Source organism: Uloborus diversus, unplaced genomic scaffold (genome assembly GCF_026930045.1).
Source record: "Uloborus diversus isolate 005 unplaced genomic scaffold, Udiv.v.3.1 scaffold_532, whole genome shotgun sequence".
Lineage (NCBI taxonomy): Eukaryota > Metazoa > Arthropoda > Arachnida > Araneae > Uloboridae > Uloborus > Uloborus diversus.
The window spans coordinates 103,062-127,933 of record NW_026558717.1 but is presented as its reverse complement, the minus strand read 5'-3'; the positions used below and the strand labels follow the sequence as shown (position 1 = coordinate 127,933).

At 32.9% G+C, this 24,872-nt stretch overlaps 1 protein-coding gene across 1 annotated transcript in view; it reads right to left on the bottom strand.

Annotated features, from left to right (window-relative positions):
* Positions 1 to 11,194: 11,194 nt before the first annotated feature.
* The window catches only part of LOC129233566 (neuronal acetylcholine receptor subunit alpha-7-like), a 32,499-nt gene continuing 18,821 nt past the window's right edge, over positions 11,195 to 24,872 (bottom strand). The window contains exons 6-9 of the mRNA XM_054867575.1: positions 23,427 to 23,513; positions 19,788 to 19,874; positions 15,281 to 15,390; positions 11,195 to 11,659 (exon numbers count right to left, since the gene is read on the bottom strand). Of these exons, the coding sequence (XP_054723550.1) occupies positions 11,195 to 11,659; positions 15,281 to 15,390; positions 19,788 to 19,874; positions 23,427 to 23,513 (749 nt within the window). The remainder of the gene's footprint in view (positions 11,660 to 15,280; positions 15,391 to 19,787; positions 19,875 to 23,426; positions 23,514 to 24,872) is intronic.

Sequence of the window (24,872 nt, the reverse complement as noted above, 5' to 3'; positions counted from 1 at the left end):
ATGCTCAAGCTAATTAAACACATTAGGTGCATATAAAGTGGTGCATGTATATTTCATTAAAACGTTCGCTGCTCGTCGAAATCTAATTAAGATTCTTATCTCAAAGCTTTGCTCTTTGAAATGGGGAATTAGATGCTACAAATTCATTCGCTATAGACCTGAAATGAATTCTATTTCAAGTTTGTCTCATCCATTTGCTCAGCCAAGAAAGTCCTTGGAAATTTAGAAGCGCTAATGCATTTAAAATAAGCTTCAAAGGCATCATTCACTGTGATAATTCAAAAGTCCTTCAGAGGTTTGTAGATTGAGAGAATATAGGCTTAGAGGAGTTTCTAATATCATGGATTGGAAATGATGAATTTAGTTGTGATAATTATTTTTGTGACGAAAAAAAAAGACAGTCACATTATTTAAGGCTTCTCAGAAACATGGGTGCCCATCCACCCAAGAAGAAGGTCAGCACTCTAAGGTAACGACCCCCCCCCCAAGAATAAAAGCACCCCCAAAAAGGAAAAATATCCCCCTAAAGTCTGCGCCTTAGCTCTTTCCATAGGTTGTAGCACCTCTGCTCAGAAAAATAAACAATGTTGTCAGAAAGCTAAAACTGTGGATCCTCGATTTTGAATTGTTCGTTTCTTACGTTGTCCTGCTTCTGATTTCATTTTTTGCTGCTTCGTGAAAATTGCTATATCGGTAATGTTAAAATTACGTTTGGTTACAGTTTTCTTAGAAAATCCGCTTAATATGTTTTTTTTCGGTATATGGAAATCATATTTCTTCTCACAACACTGTAAAAACGATTCAGAAACATTCTTGAAAAATAATAGGCAGCTGATGTGCCCAATTTCAACCAGTAACATATCTTACAAAAACCAGGAACGTTTTCCGATAAAGTCAGTAACCTTTTCATAAATATTGGAAAACTGTTTAAAGCCAGTCGTGAACCCTCTAGACAAACATAAAGATTTGATTAGAATCTTTCCGATTTTCTAAGAAAGCTACAGAAGTATTAGAGCAACCATGGCCAAAACTACACGCAAATTATAAGCAAGAACCGAGCATATTCCTTACCGGCATTTCTTTCCTCGCAAAGCTGCAGCAATCCAGTGACATATTTGCTCCCATTGGAGCTTATTCAACCTCGATGTATCGTAATCAAGTTTAAGCCGATGCACTTAATAAACACTCTCGGTCAACCTTTAAACTGGTAGCAAAAAATATCTTTTACACCAGTGAGAAATCTGCATTTGCGCATCTTTTAGCAATTCAGGAAACTTTTTTGCGAAGATACTTGATTTTACGGAGAAATAGGTGAAAACCTCTGGAATCCCGAAACGTTCCGCGGAAATAACCAGTAACGTTTCGGAATTTTTTTACAGTGAACTCGCATGAATTTTTTTTCTGGGTATTTTTTTTTTCTCCAAAATATATTTGCTTCTTAGCGAAATCTGCCCTGTTAAAGCCAGTCATGTCTCTGAAACCTTCTAGAAAATTAAGCAGGTTTAGTGTAATTGATTAGAACCTTCCTAATTTATCAAAAATGCTCCATAAAAATCAGAGCGACCATGGCCAAAGCTATGCAAGAAGGAACCAAGCATATCTCTTGCCTGCAATTCCAGCCTTGCAAAGCTGTAGCTATCCATTGCCTTCTTCGCACTCATTGATTAAGGTCGATACACTTAATAAACAATGTTCATTCAATCTTTAAACTGGTTGCTAAAAATATTTTCCACAACAGTGAAAAGTCTGCACACGTGCAACCTGTAGCGATTCAGGAAACTTTTTGTGATAATACTTGTTTTTACGGGGAAATAGGTTAAAACGTGTGAAATCCCGAAACGTTCCACGGAAAAAACCAGTAACGTTTCGGATTTTTTTTAACAGTGCATTAGATTGGCCGAATGCTTAAAATTTGGGTTCCTGTGCATTAAGGAAGCTTTTCTGAAGTGGCAAAATTGCACCGTTTTCTAAACACTGAGTTTATTTGTCAAGACCTAGCATTGAGAGAAGAAATGATATACTCCTATTGTTTTTAGGAAATTTTTGCAGAAAAATCTCATGAATTACATTTCATTTGTAAAATAAAATTTCAAAATCGTTTAACAGACATTCAGAAACTGAACTCTCATGGAAATCGGGTAACGAGAAAACCAGATTGATTGAGAAAAAACGAGGGCAAAGTGCAGTCCAAGAGTTGCACGCAAATAAGCTCTCTGGTAGTTGCTTACAACACTGTAAAAAAAATCCGAAACGTTACTGAGTATTTCCGTGTAACGTTTCAGGATTTCAATGGTTTTTATCCACTTCCTGGAACCATCAAGTATCAATTTTAAAAAGTTTCCTGAATTGCTACAAGTTGTTCGAGTGCAGACTTCTCTCTGTTGAAAAAATATTTTTCGCTCCCAGTTTAAAGATTAACTGATAGTATTTATAAGGTGTATCGGCTTCGGCTCACCTACGGCCTGTCCACGCTTGTTAAACTCCCTAAGGGAGCGGATAAGTGTGGACTACATAGCTTTGCAAGAATTGCAATCAACTGAGAAGCTTGATACGTACTTGCAATTCTGGTTTAACTTTGGCCGTGGTTCAATGCTGCTTTTGGAACGGTCTTGATAAACCGCGATGGTCTCAAGCTGTTATGGTATATCTACTTAAGATTCTTCTGTTGTTAGAGACACGACTGGCTTTAAACGAAAAGATTTCTGGATTTTTCAGGAAGGTTCCTGAAGTTCAGCGGAAAACGTTCCTGGTTTTTGCAAGATATGTTACTGGCAGAAATTGGGCACATCAGCTACCCATTGTTTTCCAGGAACGTTTCTGAATCATTTTTACAGTGAATCATGCCTAAGTGTAGGCTGTATTAGCTTTAGAAGCTTTTCTGGAGAATCGGGGAGATAACATATTATTACAATAAACATAACGAAGTTTTTACTGAAATTTATTGCTTAACGGTTTTCTCTGGGAGGGAATCATGCAATAGATTTTGACTTTGAGTTCCATTTTGTATTGTTTTGCTTTTTTTAATTGCTAATTTTGATATTTAAGCTGTCTGCTGTCCATTTTCATTGCTTTTACTGGGTGTCTTTACATCTAGAATTTCACACCTTTGAATTGAAAAAGGGGTTCCTTGAAACCCCGAAACAAGTTTATTCTGAAATCTCTTTATTTGTGCTAAATAACGTTGGATATTTCCTTTTATTCTATGAGTGAGTCCGAACTCTGGTTTTACCCTGAAAAATAAGTGTAAAAAATTCCAAAAACTCTCCTCGTTGTGGATGATTTTTATAACCTTATTTTAGATGACATAAGATGAGTCTCCTCTCTTGGTGCAAAAGTTCCTATTTTTGAACGTTTCATATGCTAGCCCCTCAAAAAAATGTTAACGGTTCATGAAATTAGCGGTACATTGCTCGATTAATCTACAAATAAAAATAATAACTATGAAACTGTCAAAAATTGAAATAAAACTGTGTTCTCTATCTCCAAAAAGGGATGAGTGCTGAAGGACCACGGGGGTTATATTTTGATTCAGGGGAACATTTTGTGTAAGAATCAGCATGAATAGTAACAGAAGCATTTTCAGACTTTTTTTTTTTCTTTTTGTGGGCATGCGCAGTGCATTTTCTAAATTGTATTTTTATTAAGCTATTGATTAGTCAAAATCTTGACATTAGCAAGGAAAAAAAAAGTTTTTTTTTTCTTTTTTTTTTTTAAACACCGCAACTGTCCATCCATACTCTAGCACAAATCTTATGTTCTTCATAGAGTTAAATTATTTGTGGTCCAGCTTTATTGTGCGTAGCCCAGCAAACAACTTCGTTTTAAAAGCAATTAACAATCATTTTATACATGTGTGTCTTGGTCTTTGTAGAAAAAATCATACTGAGCAATCTCCAAAACCCACTGGTAGTCCACCTTTAAACTACTTTTATGCTATATATAATTCATGACTATTTACTATAAATTTACTGATATAAAAATACGTGTGTCAGAAATGAAAACAGAATACAGACAGAAATATAAATAAATAAGTTTATTTGTCATAAGCTCTTAACACTATGCATTGTCAATTTTTTGAGACAGTTTTGGAAAATAAAATAATATAAACGAATTAGCTGACTAATTGCTTGCACTTTTTTTTGTAATCTTTTGAGCATCGTATTACAGTAAAAATTCATTTTTTCCACTGTTATATCAACAATAATGAAATCAAACATACATCAAACAGATAATTTCCTTAAAATATGAGTAAGGTTTTTTTAATATATAGTACGAAGACTATTTATTGTAATATTGCATTAGAATTTCATCAAAATTTTGAAATACCTCATAAATCCAGACATGCAGTTCATACAAATATTCTCTGGATCTTAATTTTTAAGCATTTTTTTTTAAACAAAAGCACTTTTTTTTCGTCTGTGACTCATTACGAAAATATTGCCAGTTTACATAATCTCAAGGTATTTTTTTTAACCAAAACGTTAATTTTTGGGTTAAAAATCACCATATTGTGTGATGTTCAACTTTTCAAAAGTAAGAAGTTAAAAACAAAGTAACATTTAAATTGGACATTTTGATTACTTCAAGCTATTTCTATCGCATTTAAAACCTTTTTTTGTGTGAAATATTTAAGAAATTATATCCTCATATAATCTTTTGTGCTGCATTGCAGAGAATAGCTTCAAAGAAAGTTGAAGTATATTTTTGAATTAAAAAAGTTTTTTTAGATACTTAAGTTTTTAGGAAAGGCACTAGACTGACTCGTTTCCTTACCCAATAAAAGTGATAGAGCAGTTAAATTCTGAGAAAGGTAGTATATTCCACTTTAACATCTGCTTCGCTAAAGCTTTTGACGTTTTTACCTCAAAGGTCACCTTCACAAAAAGCTACTTTTACAAATGCGATTATCATCAAACTAGCACCTTGCTTTGGTCTTCAAAGCTGCATTGTACTCGTGACCCTTCGTTGACTCCTGCACCGAAATTATGGTATTAATGCGTGAGTAGAATTTTTGTTGCTCCAAAATTTAAAGTATATGTAAAATATGTAAACTAATGTCTGTTGTTGATGTAAAAGTAAGGCGAAGTAGCTATAAATGAACTGTTTGGTACTTGACAAAATAGGATAACTTGGCATCAGCAATAGGGGATACCGGATACATATAAATAACCTTTACTCTGCTAGAGACCATGTAAAAGTTTGGAGACTGTTGATTAGCTACCGTGTGAAAACATCATCCGTCTTCTGTATAACTTGTTTTGCACGCTCTAGTTATTTTCATTTCGGAACAAAACATGTCTTCTAGATATTATGAAAAGAGAGGACGGGAATTTATATCTTCCGAGGAACGAAATTTGTTCATTTCGTTGGATGGGGAAAAAACATGGCTGACACATTTACGTAGACTGGCAAATCAGGAGTCCCAACACTATAATAAAATCTCTCGAACTGAGTAAAGGTTGTTTATAAGCAGACCCGGATATAGATGATATACTTTTAACATTTTAATTTTTCCATTTTTTGTTACTAATGTTACGTACCAAAAATAAAACGTAATCGAATACTACTATTTTTCCGTAAAATAATGATTTCAACACTTCGTTGGCATGATTATATTACATTATGTATTTTAAATTCAAAATATATTCAAAGTTCCTAATCAAGTGGGTCAACTTGATACACTTGAAGGAAACATACTGTCTAACCACGGATTGTATGGAAAGGCAAACATCCGGTTTACAGGCGGAAATGGACGCATCTATTAGTTTTTAGGATGTTAGCTTGAGCAGATGTATGTTAACCTCTAAAATAAGCAGAGTCTCACTCAAATGAGTGGAACACGCGGATAAAATTTTTACTTTCCCCCCCCCCCCTCATTTAGATAGACAAGTCCTTACCAAACGTTTGCCAAGTTCATACAATCCGTGCTTAGACAGTATGAATAAGGTGTTATGCTGACGTGATAAACAACGGAATGAAAATTTTCTATGAGCTCTGCAGAAATTCTATACATTCTTCTATAGTAAAGTAATTTTGCAAAAAATTGCAGAAATACTTTACAAAGTCTACGGAGTTAGCCGAATTAACGAAAAAAAACTAAGTTTTCGCAATTAAAGTACTCAGCATTCTCTCTAACAAAAAATTCAGTGACGTTTATCGTTAATACATTAACATATTATTATCGTATCATATCATTAGGACTGAACATTTCATAACTTCATATGCTCAAGCCATTAGTGATTATGTATAAGCATGACCTAATTTCTGAAGTCTTTCTAATAAAGGCAGCATTTTATTCTGCGACTGCTCAGTTTTTGCACTAAATAGACCTTTCCCGCCATTTTAAAAAGCAGCTTTCGGTGAAAGTGATAGACAAACACGTTCCAGACAATTCTTGTCAATATGTAAATCTGTCATTTCATAAACATAGTAAAAAAACATTAATGAGGATTTAGGAAGAATATCAATTCAGTTGCAAGTTGAAACTTTGGTTAAAATTAATATCTTGCGATGGTCGTGTAACTCGATTGAGCTCAGAACATTTATTTGACATTGAAGCTAGTGCTTTATCTACTCTACGATCTATATTGAGATTAACAAAAATGTATATATCCTTTAGGTTAGTAAAGATATAGCTCAACCACCCCAAATGCAATTTATGTTCAAAACTCCTGATCATCCCGGCGATAATTATTCGACGACACGGAAATCAATTACACTCTCTCTTTTTCTTTTTACGTTTTCTTTGTCTTAAAATTCTTCTTGAAAGCACTAAAGCGTTATGTTAGGATTTAAGTCCCCCCCCCAAAAAAAAATATAGAATTTGCCCTCCTTTTTCGGATGAAATTAGAATGTTTTTGAACTTCCATTTCAACTTAAATAAAAAAAAAAATTTCGACACTTTTTCAGAGATTTACAAAATAATTACTACAGAAGAAGCCATTTATAATGCCTCCGCTATGCATTTAGCTACAAGTGCCTCGGAGTTGCTGGATTCATGACTTTTAAAAGTCTGAAATTTTGAGATACCTCTCGGAAAAGAGAAAAAAGTATATTGATAAATATTGGGAGTTATATATTTTCTGAGAATTATACTGGGGTAAAAAATATTTGCTTCTATGAATTTACTAATGACGCGCCTGTCTCTTCAGGTGGGTCACTGAGACACGTGTCACAATTAAAAGCAGATTTTTTTTCGTTTTAGAGAATTTATGGATTTCGGATTCATTATTTTAATTTTCCGGTTTTCTAACGTTCCCTGAAAATTCAAGCAAAAGGATAGTCAGGAGTCTGGAGTGGGAGTAGTGAAAAGAAAATGTATCTTTCAAACAGCTGTGTAATGATTTGTTTTTCTTTTTCTTTCTTTTTTTTTGATGATATTAACTGGAAAGAACACTGCTGAAGAAAAAAAAAAGATGTAACGCAGCTTTAACCAAGTAAGCAGGAAATGTTTGATTGAGTTATATCTACCCTAACAAAAATTATGGTTATTTACAGATATGGTTCCATGTGAGGATTTTCAGCTTTAAAAAATACAGATGAAATTTGCTTGATTCATTCAAGCTTTGTGCATTTAACCTTTTTATTGAATATAACTGTGTTAAAACTTAAATGTGTATTTTGAAACTGTATGCCAGAAAGAGAGAAAAAACACTCTTGCATGTATTTTGATATCTTTAAGCTCTTACATGACTCAATGAAATACTTTTATAGAGCAATTATCTATTTCCTAATATTCGTGATGTAGAACGAATGAAATTTAGAAAAAATGAAGAAAAAACTAAATACTTTTGGTTTTAGCCATGTTCAGTAAGAAGCGGCGTTCACATGAGACTGCAGTACTTAGAAATTCCCTACTCTTACCCCGAATAAAACCGGTAGGGAAATTCATCGTTCTCATGTGAAAAGAGGTTGTTGGGTTGTGGTTGTTGTACCCGAGAAAGTCGCTTCACCCAGCAACCGTAGTGGCTATACCTAGCAAGTAAACAAAGTAGTTTCCCGTTATCTCTATTCTGGGTTTAAAACAAAACCCCGAATTTACTCCCGTGGAAGCAAGAGGAAAAAAGATCCACATTTACCTAGGATATTACTGGAATGCGGTTTAAAGCAGGTTTTTTCCTGGGGTAGAAACGGTACATCTGAACAGGGCTCGGAATCTATTTTTAAAGTAACCGGTTAAAAGCTGTAATAAAGGATAACCGTAGTGGCCATACCTAGCAAGTAAACAAAGTAGTTTCCCGTTATCTCTATTCTGGGTTTAAAACAAAACCCCGAATTTACTCCCGTGGAAGCAAGAGGAAAAAAGATCCACATTTACCTAGGATATTACTGGAATGCGGTTTAAAGCAGGTTTTTTCCTGGGGTAGAAACGGTACATCTGAACAGGGCTCGGAATCTATTTTTAAAGTAACCGGTTAAAAGCTGTAATAAAGGATAACCGTAGTGGCTATACCCATCAAGTAAACAAAGTAGTTTCCCGTTATCTCTATTCTGGGTTTAAAACAAAACCCCGAATTTACTCCCGTGGAAGCAAGAGGAAAAAAGATTCACATTTACCTAGGATATAACTGGAATGCGGTTTAAAGCAGATTTTTTCCTGGGGTAGAAACGGTACATCTGAACAGGTTCGGAATCTATTTTTAAAGTAACCGGTTAAAAGCTGTAATAAAGGATAAACCAATATGACCGTTTACATTGCAATTGTTGCCGATTTGCAAAGTCAACTTTGAATCATCCCGCTTTCCATCTGGTAAGAAGTAGATCAAAATTTCTACCTGAAAGTTTTTTTTTTTTTTTAAATCTTGGTTTGAAAAAAGTTGCAATGAGCCTGCTGAATAGTCCCATACTTTCCAGGATTTTTTTCTTTTGTAAAAACACACAAAATGCATAACAATTTTGCTATGAGTGATTCTTACTGGCAAATATTTTGTAGTTTAACATAACTCTGCACCTCAGTGCAAGACTAGGGTAAGTCCAAAAGTTACAATTTTCATATATTTACTATAATTAATGTAAATTAATTTTCCGCACTGAGCCATAACAACGTAATTTTATTACAAAAACACAAATTTCTTCCAAATCATTTACCAATGCTATAAGAGCGCGAGTTCCAACCTTTGTATGCACCAAACAAATATTTTTACGCTCTCATTTAAACTATTGATTGTGGGACTTGCATGAGTCTAGCTTTGAGGTACAGAATTTTCAGTTTAGTCCCTCTTCAGGAAATGAGAGGATTACGTAAGTAAAACAATTGTCGATCAATATTTCAAAACATATTTTGATTCTGTAAATCTGCACGAGGAGTTCGAACAGTGTGCACCATAACGAAAAGATATTTTGCCATAAAAATCTACTATATCTATACACATCACAAATATATTAATATATACATAATATTCTATTAATAACAACTACAAGCATAACATTTAAAGTATTCAGTGGACATAAACGTAATTTTCTACTATTCATAGTAAAAAAATGCATAATTAAAACCTGATTTGTTTGTGCAACTTTTATGCCGATATTGCATAAACTGCCGACTTTGTAAATCGATGTTTTAAATTAAGTAATAAAAATATGTAGTAAAACTTATACTAAAATGTATGGACCCCTCATTGCATTTTGTACGCCTTATGTATATAATCATTTCAATATATATCACTCAAACTTTTACATTGTGGTCCAATGCTTGAATTTGCCGAAATATGATGCATTTAACATCCACAGTTCAAATATTTGTGTGACTATAGCGTGGCATTCCAAAATATGTGATTATATTATAGGAAATGTATTGATATCGAAATTGATTATTCCGTTTATCGGTGCAGTCCAGGGGGATTGCATGATAAAATTACCAATTTGATTCATTGCTTTGAGTAATTCTTATATTTATTGACCAATTTTTATTAATTCTTTAAATTTAAATTTCTAATTGGTTGAAATTAATTTTTGCGGACTATTTTGTTATCAAAGGACTTAAATAATAACTTCGTAATGAAAATTTGTAACTTAGTTTTTTCTTTATGTACATCGAAAGAAATGATAAAATATGAATCTGAAATTACTCAGAGTAAATTTTAAAAAATAATAATAAATTAAGAAGTCTAAGGTTCAAAAGGAATTATTAAAAATTTTATTTTACAAAGCGTTATTTTTAAGTTAGCTTTAAAAATTGTTCATTATAAAAACGTGATATATTTTAGTTAAATGTTATATATTGTGTATATAGTGCTTCTGTGTATAGTACGAGTTTATTTGTTATCATACCGTTTTTCTGCAGCTCGTAACAAAAGCAAGTACATAGAAAATTTCATAATATAGAATTTCATTCATACTTATAAACTTTTTCTGCTTAACTTTAAGCATCATGGAAAATACCTTTCAGTTTTACCCAAATGTAAGAGTACAACACAGATTGATGTGCGCTTTTGATTTTTTAATTGAGTATCATAATTTGTTTTCTTCTCTAATTGTGATTTCGCACCCATTGCGACAACAACAAAATGTGTCCAAATAGACATGTTATAGTGATTCAACGAAAGCCAGAATTTACTTTTCCCTAATGATGTCTAGTGGAATCCACAAATCATAGATCTCCGGCTAAAAATAATCCCATAGAAAAGACCAAATCGTAAGCAACTGGCAACACGGGGCAGTGTGAATCAAACTGTCACTGATAGCTAATCCTGTCCCAGCAAAGATACAATGACGTCAGTGCGCATCCAAAACGGTCACAAGTAACAAAGTGACAAGACTGCAACGTGTCACATGCGCCATGATGTGACATCATTTGTGACATGTTTCACGTGACTTCACTGCAACGTCACTGGAACAAATAATGTGCGACCAGTCACTTAGTACCATTTTCAATTCGTCACCGCAACATCAGTTTACAACATCGCTGCAGTCTGACATACTTAAGCTGCTGCAACCTGTTGATGATTTTACAAGGACGATTTGTGACTGTCACCCGACGATCACCCCAAATGTGATTGATCTACACACAACATTCACATGCGGTTTACATTTTCGTTACTATGCTCTAAGGATGTAGAACCAACATGAGCGATAAGTCAACGTCTAACTTTTTTGTCGATGTCGTAATGGGTGGGAATTCGAGTCCTTTTGAGTGAGCTTTTGTGGGACAGCTTCAGAATCCCGTCAAGAACCAGAGCAGATGTTCGGCGGTGTGTCAGGCGATAAGGTGTGGTGCAGAAAAGAGACAGATACATGTGGATAGCACCGTGAATGTAGTGAAAAGGATGAGGCACACCCTATCAACCACCATGGCCGCATACTTCCACTCGGCGATGGTCTCGCTGAGCGTGTCTTCCCGCCTCATGCGACTCGTGATGTACCGAATCTCTCGCAGAATGGCAGTGAGCTCACGACTCGTGGCGAAGCAGCCTCGGACGGTCGCTGGCAGTTGTTCCTCGAAGGCCGGGTTGGCGCCAACTTCGATGGTGGAAGGGGTTGTGCCGCGAAACCCGGCCTCGTCTATGTCCAGGACGTTGGCCAGGAGGCTCTTGGACGAGCGCTCCTTCAGCTCGAAGTCCTTCCGGGAGTTGACGAGGAGGCTCTTTTTTCTTTTGAGCTTGGGGGGTGGACGTTTCATCATGAGGATGCGTGGTAGCCAGTTCAAGAAAAGTTTTCTGATCTAAAAATCAAAATAATCAGCAATTAAAAAAAAAAAAAAACAATCGATTAATGTGCTGCCTGAGGCAAGCAAGCGGCAGTGTCTGCATTGTTTTTTTTTTTTTTTTTTTGTACAATTTCAGTGTTATTTTGCATATTTGGTTAAGTGGTTTCCTCTGTAAATAAAGAACAAGAAGAGCATCAAGTTCCAGCATTTTACTTGTGTTTGAGGGGGATTAAGAACCCATTTTCTTTAAATAACTCAAAAACTCATTTTTGTAGATGTAGATACCTTCCCACGGCGGTTTTACTAGATTTGGCTATACACAGAAAAATCCGAATGAAATGACATGCGGAAGTCAAATTATGGGAGATACATTTGCACAGTAAAGAAAGGAAATATAGAAAACAATTCATGAGGTAGGGCCTCGGTGGCGCTGTGGTAGAAGCTGTGTCTTCTAAGCCAGAGGCCGTGGGTTCGATTCCCACCTCGCCTTGGGTGCTCTTGCATTTTCTAATATATCGAAAATATTTCATGTGTATTGTCCTGAATAAAATTTGGAATAACGTTGTGGGTTATTGGAGGTATAAAGCCTTTCCACTGAGAACAGTTAAATTCCTCAATGTGTGTTATCAACTTCACTAGGCGACTATTTTGACTTGAGCTCACGGTGTATTAACACCATGCATGGGTCCACGCAGAAAGTAATTCAGCGGTTTTTATTTATTTAGATTTTAATAGTTTTTAGTAAATATTTATGCTTAAATATGAATTGTTTTATAAAGTGTTTAAGTGATTTTACTTTAAGAACGGAAATAACTGTCTATTTTATCGAGTCTAACAAAACTCGATAAGTGGTGATGTTCTGATAAGATGGCTTCAATCTACTGAGGCTAAAATACCCTAGTCGTTAACATAAGGGTAGGGACAGTCGGTTTACATTGTGGTTAAGATTATTGACATTGTGTCAATCTAAGAGTTTATGTTTTAACTTAAGCAGAAGCGAGAGTGTCCAAGGTAGGAAATTTACTAGTACAAAATTGTAGTCCGTTCGAAAGAACTGTTCTTAACTGAGTACGTAACGTAACATGTAAGTAATTCAGTCATAACACTCGTTTTTTTTCTTTCTTTTTCTTTTTTTCTTTTCTTTTCTTTTGAGTTTTTTAGTGGAGTTTTTATCCCCATACTCTAGATAACACTGGCGTACATAAAGTCAAAAAATAGAGCAAGACATGTTATTTAAACGGGGTTAAGGTATATGCCTTATCACATACAGTCACAACCTAATATTATAAACTCATCGAGGTTAAACAGCGGCACTCCTACTATTGATGGAATGAGATGTGTGTCTGGTATTTTTTATACCAACCTCACGTAAATACAGTGGCTCCCAAAAGTCTTCGTACACCTACGACTTTCAATGTAATAGGCCCATATCCATTGGATAGAATTAATATTTCGGAATAAGTACTTAATTATAAGATCTATGATTAATTTTTAACAAAACTACATGAAAAGTTTTTTAAAAATATTAAAACTTATTTTTTTTAAAATCAAAAACCAAAAAGTGACGGAAATTTTATCTCACAAAAGTCTTCGTACGCTTTAAAAAATTTCTATATATTATTGAATAATCTAACTTTTTATTAAGTTATTATTTAGTAGAATATCAAGCAGTATCAATAACACCTTTTGAACGCCTGGGAATAATTTTATTCTTTATTCTTTTTCTTTTTTTGCGTAATTTTTAGTAAGTGTTAAACCACCCTTCGAATCTCACTTTTTATAGCTCTATTTTCGTTTCAAAGCCGTATTTTCGTAATCTAGCCTGCAGATATCTCTAAATATGTTACATTAAGTTCAAATCTGGAGATTTAGGGGTTTTTTTTAAACTTTAGGACAATTTTCGAGGCACTAGATGCAAAAATTGAAAACCGTGTGCTGCTTAGCGTTATTTCGAAAAAAAAAAACAAAGTTGTTTCCAATAACCAAATTTTTGGCTAAAAGTTCAAAATTGGTTTTTTAAAATATTTAAAGGAACAGCATGATTCATTATTTTATGAAAAAATTCCAAACTACCAAGTCCTGATGCTAATATGCTACCTCACACTAGAACACCTCCGCCGTCCTGATTAACTGATCCAACTAAGTCTTAATATTCAGTTCCTAATTTTTTCTTCTATTTATAATTATACAACAAATTAACCAAAAATGTTGAATTCATTTTTGACGTAATTCCAAAATGTTTTGAGCTTATTTATCATTGATTTTGCTACGAAAAGCGTAAGCTTCCTTTTTTCGCACGAGCAAGAAAATTTCTGCGAGAAGAGGTCGAATTTAAACTAGCTAACCAGAGAACTTGGCAAACAATTTTAGGTGAAAAAAAAGTAAAAATTTTCATTTAACTCTGCAGAAACTTTTACAGCACTCAAATGTGTAATTTTCATAATATTTTTAACTTTAAATCTTGGATCACGCTTTGTCAACTTTGCCGGTTGACCTTTTCTTCCCTTGTTTTCGGTCCGATTCTTTTCTTTAAAGCATTTTATCGAGCACTTTACTATAAAATGGAATAAATTGACTAATTTAGAGCCATTTCAGACCAATTTACCGCTACTGTGAGGAAAAAATTTGAGTTTCGAATGGTGTTTGTTGTTTTTCACGAATACCAGCCATTTTAAAGTAATAAGCACAATATTAAGGAATAAATAAACAAAAAATTACAGCCAAATGACTCTTAATGGTTAACACAATGCAAAAATAATAAAAAAAAAACGGCAAATGATAATTTTAATCATGAATTTATTCGAAAATATTTGAGTGTACTATGACTTTTTTGACGTGTTATTTCTTTGTCTCTTCGTTTTTTCACTCATTTCAAAAAGAAGATCCGTCAATATTTTGGAAAAAACTACTGGGTTGTATTTAGAATGACATAGGAATGATGTGAAAAAATATTGGACTTCATATTCGAATTTAGTTTTGCATTATTTTGGTTTTACTAAAAAATTTCAAAGTGTACGAACACTTTGTGGAGATCCTGTACCTAAATTAATTTTTGTTTAGTTCTTTGATTTTACGCGACCATATAAACAGCATGTTCAAAATAAACTATAGTGTGTAGCAGTTAAATAATGTTAAATTTTGGGAACAAAGTTAGAAGTTGCACAAACATGCATTTTTATGACCTAATCAGCTTCAGTTTTAAATTTTGATTCTACCACCTGTTTTGAACACATATGGTGGTGAAGAGAAGGGAGAGGGGCCTAATTTTACACCAGTGTTCAAAGGGGTAAGCAGTGCCTAAAAAGTTTAGAACCCAGTATTAGTAGATATCGAGTGACATAGTCAACTGAATGAAGTAACACGATATGTGCAATTGTCATCAGAGCCTCTAGAGCCAAGGTGGGTCCCTTATCAGCTTCTTCACCTCCTCCTTCCTCTTCCTCATTCATAAACTTAGCATATTTATACTACTCCAAACCCTTACCGGCTCCTAACTTTGGATTAGGCTGACATGGCCTCTCGTCGATCCTGGTTGACAGGAGAGTAATTTCCGGATATTGCAGCTCAGAAACATATTCAATATTTAGCTGTTGAAATATTGCAGAGTGTGAATTCAAACACTTTAAATATACTTACCCACTCTGGCATTTCATGTGTGTCTGTACCTCTATGATGATAGTTTAAAACAACTACAGTCATGACCACAGAAAACGCAACCATGACCATAATGCAAGCGAAGTATGCCCCTAAAAATATATTTAACAGTTTTATATTCAGTTCTTTCTAAGAAAAGTAGTTAATTGATTGGATTAATTTAAAAATGAGGTAAACAAAATGACACCAGAATCAACAAGGTGATTCACATGCATAGGAAATATTAAAGTGTGAATAATAAGAAAGAGACTGGCAAGGCATTTTTTAAGTTAAAACACGTTTGTTTTAAAAAATAAAAGCACACTTTAATGTTAGTTCTTTGATGAACTGCACAACAACACGTGCTGGGTATCCATTGGCGCAGTGAAGTGGGATTCATCACAAAACATTACGACGAACCTTTTTTCCTAACCCCTAACAATATAATCTTAACATAAGACCAAATTTTTCGAACTCTACATGTTTGAAATAAAATGAATGCACTTAGTAGGCCCCCGTGAACGAAAGCCAGTCTGGTTAAATCATCGAAAAAAATTTCTAACAGTTACATGTGCAATTGGTTACAATTTCTGAGAAAAATGAAGTATTCAAAAATGGGTATATTCATGCTTTCGCATTTTCTTGAAAACTTTTGTTTCAAATATGAGTACCCATGTTCTCAAATAGTGTGCTGAGTTATTTCATTCTCAAAAAGGAGTACATTACTCGGTTAATACTGAATTTTGAAATTATTGCGTATTCAAAAGTGAAAACAAATACCTAAAATATGAGCATATGTTAATTTGAGTATTTGATGAGTATTTGAATGTTTCTCATTTAGTGCTATAGTCAGAGCCATTTTGACTCTGAGACATATTCAAATTTGAGTACTTTTTAGTCATTTTTGAAATTGTTGTTTTTAGAGTGCGGTTGCTTAATTTTAAGTGATAAGTCTGTTACTATTGATCAGTGGTGTTCTGTTCCATAGTCAGTGGTGTATAACACAGCAATTCCATTTTGAGGGGGTTTATAAATTACCATATAATTATTGTTTCCTGGAAAAATAGTAGTAATAAACTGCAAATAGCTTTGTTTCTTGTTGTGAATCCCTTATTTGACACTTAATTAGTACTAAAGATCATTATAGAACTTTTTGATGAGTGGTGAGGAAAAAATGTAAGTAATAATTAAAGCATATAATTCAAATAAGGGATAACATGAACTTCTACTTGATAATTAATTAGTATTTCTGAATGTTTCGCAAAAGTTGGATCCCGAAATTCTAGCAGAATTATATTTTTTAATTTTTAAATATACATGTTTAAAGAGTTAATATAAAACTATGTAACTAAAAACACGGCCCATGTTTCGACTTTTTGTTCGTTTAACCCTTCACACAATAACAATGCATTTATATTTACATCCACATGCAAATACACATAAGAAACAAGAAAGCATTTAATTACAGACATAAAAACATTGGTACATTCATGCTTGTTTCAGCCGTGCATTGAAAGCATGCATCTCTTCTTTTAAGCTGCTAGTTTTAGTTTATTTTAAAAATATATAGATGTTTATATGAAGGTGAGATTTATTGTAATTCGCTTTTACTTACGTATGAGAAAATGCCATCGACGGTTTTAGGAACTAAGTCTTTTGAGGCACATGCAAAATGAACTGCTATAAAACGCTTGTTGCAGTGATAGCACTGTCACAATTTCTTCAATCACCAATGATTCGAAATTGATAGTTTTAGCTTAATAATATTGTTGAAACAGCCAACTAGAATGTTCTAATGATTATTTTTTATTTTATTTTTATTCTTTTTGATAAAAATAACCATTTGTTGAGAAGAAAATGCATTCCTGTGAAGGAAAAACTACCCGAAAAAATATCTCTTTTTTGCTTTTATTAGGTTCTACCTTTTATTTTGCAATACATTGTAGTGTTTCTTATATAGTACAATTGCAAAGTAACGAGTTAAAAAAACAATCATCTTTGTTTCCTTTTCCATGGTGTTGAAAAGAGTTTGTAATATCAAATGTAAAAAAAAACCCTAATTTCAAAAAAAAAAAAAAAAAAAACATTGTAAAGTAACTTAAAATTTCCGATAACAGTAAAAGCATAAGAGTAAGGCATTAGAATGTATATATTAGCGAATAAATTTTACTAGTAAATGTGTAAAATTGATTATAAACATACTGCACACTGCACGTATAGACATAATTATGTGCTTTAAACGTGTCATTTACAAAGATGACATCATCGACACGGAAACGGTGATATTACAGAAACGAATACACGAAACAAACAAGTTTTGGAAATTCTTTCGTGTTTTAGGTTAAACTTTGTTTTCAATGTTGTTTGTAATTATTTATTCTGAACAATAACTGCTCTTGAGCCAATTTGTTTTTAGCATTTTAATAATATGCAAAAGCATATAACAGCAATAACTACTTCTCTTGTACGATTAATCGATTAGTTATCCAAGCTTGAAAGATATGTAAGGCTAAGTTAATGTTCCATCAAGTGTACACAAGTGATATACTTAGAGTAACTAACTTTAATAGATTATTGTTGCTGACTTCTCAAAGCATACATTAGATTCTATATAAATGAATGCGTTTGGGGATGATAAGGCGTTTGACCAAAGTTAGTGTGCTGTGTTTAATGGTGTACTGTGCAAATAATGTCTTTACATTAAACGATTTGTTCCTTTCAACCGCGAAACACGTGTCTGCAGTTTTTACTGCTATTTGTGCTGTTTAAGCTCGTTTTCAACAATTTTAACTTTTCGAACGTAGATAAGAATTTTAAAAGCATCTTCAAAAAACATTCTAGTTATTTAAAATAGCTCTACGTTTATGAAAAAAATATACATTTCTATCAATGAGCTTTTCAAAAATGTATGTTTTTATGAAACTTTTCAGAAACGTATAACATTATTAAATACGCATTAATTGAAATGGTGATTACTAATAGCCAAAAGCGTTAATAATCATTTGCGGCAAGTCGTGATCTACTACAAATTAGTGCTGCTACTTAAAAAAGCTAGTGAAGTGTATCATAAAAGAATTTTCTTCCCACATGTTGCTTCAAAAAAAAATTCTTTTAGTTCGTTTCAAGAGTCAAAGTAACATTACCCAGTAATGGGTAATACTATTACTTGGATGTTAAAAAAAAATGTTGACATAGTATCAGTTATTTAAGTAGTTATTTATATTTTTTTGCAATATATCGTCGCCTCAGAGCAACAATGGGACATCTTAGCGATATTTCTGGAATTCGATGTCGTACTTTTGCTCTGAGGTGACGATATGTCGATGTAATTTAGTATTTTGGGTAATTTGGCTATAAATTGATCGATTAAGCATAACTTTTGTTCAGATATCAATAATATCACTAACAATGGCACCATTTTCGTACATTAGAGTCAACACATTTTTATCGATATGCGTATTTCAGAAACACAAACTAGAGCAGCGTTTAGCACAAAAGTGGCAAAAAATTGCAAGCACGTGTTTTAAGGTTGTGAGGAACTTCTTTTACAATGCAAAAAAGTAAATAAATAATGTAAACTTCTAAAAGTAAAACAATCTGTGAAAAAAAAAAACCGTTCCGTTTTAAAAAAAGGTAGCTGCAGTAATAATAAAAACTGACAATGATATTAATGACATGCATTGAATAAATACAGGTAAATTTCTAATGTGTTTAAGTTTGACGGCAAATGTTTTGTGGTACATAGGAGAGCCAGACCAGAGGATTAACACTACCGAGTGTGTGACCAGTTCTTTTCCCTTACAAATAAGTTTCAAAATTGTTTTTAATGGATAATTAGCACCTGCCGTCGATTTCGAAAATAAATAAATAAATAAATAAAATAAAATAAAAATAAAAAAATAAATAAACGACTTTAAAATGTTGGGTTAGTCTAGTTTTTCGACATGTTTATTTACTAAGTAGGTACAGAATACATCTTTTAAACACTCACAAAAACTTGAAGTGAAACCATTAAATTTCTCCAATTTTTAAAAGAAATTAATACACCTATCAATTAGTTCTTTTTTAATGTCACGTACCAAATGCTACAGCTCTTAAGAATTTCTGAAAAATATTGTTTTTATGAGACTCCCCTACACATATATTTAATTAGTAGTAACAGTTGTTTCTTTTATTTTTTATTTTTATTTCTTTTTCCAAGTAGAAGAATGGGATTTTTATCGCATGTAACAATAGGGAAAACAAATAGCACACCGACACGAAAAAACAAAATTAGGGTTTACTTGGGGAATGCGATACTAGAAGGGAAGCTGATTAAGACATCAAGATGAGTACACTGATAAGAAATCTTTAGATAAATATCGTCGTTGGTGAGCCGACGAATTGCCAATAAAAAGTCCAGACTAAAATAAGTTTTTTTTTTTTTTGAAGCAACATGTAGTTGTGATGGTGCAACTTAGCGAAAAGTAGTGGTGAAGATGGTCAAAGTATAACAAATGTATATCGAAACCTATTAATGGGACTGCGTCTGCAGTTGGAGGCATAACTTCAGCGACCAGCGTAAGGTAGACAATCATAGCAAGCAGGATAGTCACACCTAGAATAACCATTCTGTTGCATTAGAAACAATCTGATTTTATACTATAAACCTATGATGTTTTTTTTTCCACAGAAAAACTAACTGAAGATTTATTTGCTAAAAAAAGATATACAAGAAAAAGGAAATAAACGGAATGTTTAGTGGAAGTTTGAAACTTCTAAGCACGTGGTTCATTGTGAATTTGTCCTTCTGGTCTATAGCTCACATTGACCAAAAACAGGCGGCCATTAGACTTAAATACAAGTTATGGGAAAAATACGTCCTTTTTCAGTCCAAAACAATACGTTTAATAGTATTTTTTTTTATTAACTAGAACATATTTGAAAATGAATGTCCAACTGTTCATTCTATTATAATGATGTTTTAAATTGTTGGCCAAACACTATGTAATTGCAAATTGTGATGGTTGGCATTTATTAAAAAATAAGAAAAGACACACAATCTTGAAGTACGAGAATCTCTTCGAAATACAAATAGCTCTTCCACATCACTACATCTATCCTAGAACAGACTAGAAATATCTAACAGCTATAAATTTTGCAATAAAAGTATATATCATTTTTCCAAGCATGTTTATTTTCACCTGATAACCTGATACTTTCATTAAAGTATATTAAATAAATAGTAATGTAAGCAGAAAATATAAGATAAAAAGTATCCTCCGAAATGTAGTTTACATTTGAATTACATTGCTCAATTCGCTATGAATAAACAATTATATTTTGGACGTACTGCTTTTTTTCAAGAGTAATTAATTCATATGTGTCATTTTCACACCTTTTTTAATTGATATGCTCATGACTCTATATTGGTTATATTGTTATAGTTAAAATTCAGTATCTAAAGCTGCTTTCGATTGAAACCGGTTGGCACGTTGAATTGGCACGAACCTACCACTTGGCACTACCTGACATATTGCTTCAAAATATTGGAAAAATGAAGGTATAACAAAGGACTAATGCGAAATAAACTTACAATAACAACACTTAGGGACATCAAACATTTTGATTAACAAGTCACAGAGCCATTTTCAATGAAGATAAGGAAAATACGCAATAAAGACAAGGACAGAGATAAAAGTAAGAAATAATCAATAAACTGGATTTTAATAAATATAAGTGTATATCATCAATAAATTCAACGAGTAAAGTTAGAGTGGCAAAATTAAACTTTTCACCGTTAACGCCATACTTTATCCATGTGCTGACTTTTAGACAATTACAATAGCATACCTGTTGCTTTTGCATCGATTTTATTGATTTTTAAATTGAATACATAAAAATAACGCTCCTAGATATTTTTATGTAATGGTAATTTCCTCAATGTGATTTCTTGATATTTTTGGGAGTGAACCCCAGTGCTTCAGTAGCTTTGATGTGCAACCGATAATACTCGGTGTCAAATTGCTTCAGTTAAAAATATTAACAATTAATGCTTCCAGCAAATGATAGTTTATGTTGGATGAAAGTCGATATTTTTGTAGCTCTAAAAACTCACATCATATATAAATTACAGTCATTTGCATTACATTAACTCATCAAGTCATAGAAATTTCAATGTGTCCATCTCTTAAGTCACATTTATGACGGGTATATAAAACATTATTTGTTATTTATTGGTAGGTATGACTGGATGAATTGATTAAACCATCAATATCTATTTTGTAGTAAGTTACCGCTCATAGCCAGGCCTAAGGCAGCAACACTTAAAATACACCACCAAGCTCAGTTACTCCATCCGAGGACTGCAGTTTTGTGCTTTTTAGCACTCATCAGCCCGGAATAGGAACCACAAGTGCTAGAGGCAAAAAACCTCTTAAAGGAGCCAAAAGAGCCAAACAAACTGGTAGCTAATGTAGAATTAGCACAGTTGAACCGCATCATTGCTGCGGTCACTCATGTGGTGTGCTAAATCTACATCAGTTACCAGTTTGTTTGGCTCTCTTGGCTCCTTTAAGAGGTTTTTTGCCTCCAGCTCATGTGATTCCTATTCCGGGCGGATTAGAGCTCCTTGAAAAGGACAGGCTGACTTATCCGACATTTTGGTTCCAAGACAAAATTGGATCCAACCTCGTTTCTAGTATTTATAAATACGTTATAATATTCGCTGGTTGCTATGTCGTAAAGCAATTGATGATAAGTTGAGTAAAATGTCACTTAAGGTAAATCTAGAAAGATTACTTAGTTCACAAATTCAAAAAAAAAAACATATCAAGAAATGTTTACTGTAATAAACCTCATTTTGTCACCTTATTTGTTTTTAATTTGTATAAATTAAATCGTCTTCATCTACAGAATAAAATAATCAAACATCAATCAGGCAACACATCTAAAGCTTTCACACCACTTTTCTGAAATGAGACTTTTGCACAAATACTATTTTTTTCGCCCGACAATTGCACGAAATTACAGTTCTCGGATGGAATAACTGAGCTGGTGAAGTATTTTACGCATCAATATCTAATTTTGCTATTTTTTAGAAATGTCTTGCTTTCAAACGTTTCATCAAATGAATAACTATTTTCTATTTAAATAACGAATTGTAGTTAAAGAAATGAAAATTATGTGTGTTAGATCTTAAAAAACATTAATTTAAAGTTAGGAAACAGTTAATACTTAATAAAGATTTCTTAAGTAATTGTAATTTAAATGGTTGTATATATTTTCCACTGAAAAGAGATGCTTCATTTTTTTTAGATAAAAACATCGTAACGTAGACTGTAAAGCATATGCTACTAACTACGCAGGTGCTATTTTAAAAGCTTGAATAAAGAAATATAACATAATATCCTGAAATGCAAAACTGCTAATAATTGTTTACTGGTGTTCTTTCTACAAAAATGAGTCCGGCAATTTAATGAAAAACTTGTTTGTTTCATGTTATACGTTCAATAAAAAAAATACATATTTTGTACTGCATTTTAAGCGATATAAATAATTATTTTTTTCTTTAGAATAATGATTACCAAACCGTTTTGCAGCATTTTGAAAATGAATTTTCGCAAGCAAATATCTTGTTAAAAATGTTATTCAACTGTCAATCAGCTTTTTGACAATCTCTCTTCAGAAAGTTAAACATTTATAACGATGCAGAAAAAGGAGTAATTCAACTTCATGATATTAGAAGTGAAATAATTACTTAAACTGCATTAATTTAGGTTAAGTAATTAAATCCCGTTAGAGTTATTCAATTTATATTCAGCCGTCGTGCTATACTCATAACATTTTCTTTACAAAACTTTTGTTGGTACAACTGAAAGAAGTGTTTCTGCCAACAAGGTAAAAGTTACACTGGATTTTGAAGATGTGATAGTTATCATATGCCCTAAACTACTGAATTCCAGTGACTTTTTTTTCTTAGCTATTGAATTTCTGTGAATATGTTTTCCCTTGTTTAGCAGCATCAAATACGCCTTTTTTAAAATCAAAAACAAGCAACAGTCCATGCTCTAAAATGCAATTATTAAAGGAATAGTTGATGAGATATAAAATAGAATGCACATTGACACATATCAAGCAGACGACACACAAATCAAGACGAATGTGAAACCTATAATAGAGACGGCATCTGAAGTCGGTGGCATAGCTTCAGCTAATTGTAGCATGAACACAGTCAGTGATAGCAGAATCGTCACACCTGAAGAAATATTAATATTTTATTTTACCATTTAGACTTTTTAACTTTCAATTCTTCAGTTATGTGGTGTCAACAATTTGACACTAGCCAAGCGTGAAACCTTCACACTAAAAATGCCATTAACCTCCTCTTATCGATTGACCGTTAGGACTTCAACTGTTTAGTTTTATAGATCTGAGTTTAGTTTTGTGCAGCCACTATACCCTATAGTTTTGCACTTTTTTATTTAAAGAAATAAATTTGATTTTAGTTTGAAAGCAGAACTTAAAAGTTTGAAAGGGGGACGTATAAATAATCAGGACATGTTACTTTTTATTTGTCTAACTTGCATTGTTGTGGTAACTGGTCGTAAACATTGCTCCAAATCCGATTATTAAACAATAGATCTCATTATTAAGTTCAATTTAAAATTCTACATCCTATTTTTAAGAGGTTGTTTAAAAAAATTTGTTCCTGGGATGCAAATTTCACCATACCCTTTTTTTTCTTCAAAAAATGAGATTTAAACACCATCTTAGTCAGTTTTTTACATTGTATTCAAAGGTATAAATCAGGGCCCCATAAAGATATGGGGATCTCGAAGGCCAAGCAATTATTGAGAGACCCCCTTCCGTTAAACCTCACAATATTAGCCATTGGCTTAAGTAATTTTAGCAATTTGGAGGTCATTAAAAAGTGGTTGTAATAGGATATGCCCTAGTTAGATTATTCAGTGATCAGACCTAGGTATAAAGCACTAAGGTTTAAATACACAATTTTGTTCATTATATGCCAGTAAACAATAATTCGGAAATACAAATCATAGTATAAAGAAAACTTTGAAACTCATGTTCTAGCTAATTTTGTTTTTATAAATTATTCCCTATTAACTATCTGATACAGAAATATCATTTTTAAATAATAAATAGATGTCATAGAGCAGCGTTCAATCTTTGGCGTCTATCGACCCAAAAATAATACCAAAACTTGTATACTACGTAGTAAAAGAAAAAGATGTGACTGCATAACGATAGTTTTATTTCAGAAGCCTATAATATTTTCCAGCGAGTACGTACTAAGGTTTCTTTGGCTTCTAATCGTCGTTCACCAAATTGTCCCTTTTTTGCACCAATTGATCTAATTACTGCAATCATCAAAGTTGCGTTAGTTCTTTGAAGTCAATCTCTGTACTTATTTTCGACTTACAGTCGGAGCAAAAAACAGTTTCTGCTAGTATGTTGTTACGAATGAAAGAAAAAAAAATCCGTTATGTAGTTCTCTACATTTAGTTGTGAACATGGGTTTGAAATTGCTTAATTTACTGTGGATAGAATATTTTAAATTAACCAGTTGGTAATAGATGGTGGAACCTGAAAGTGT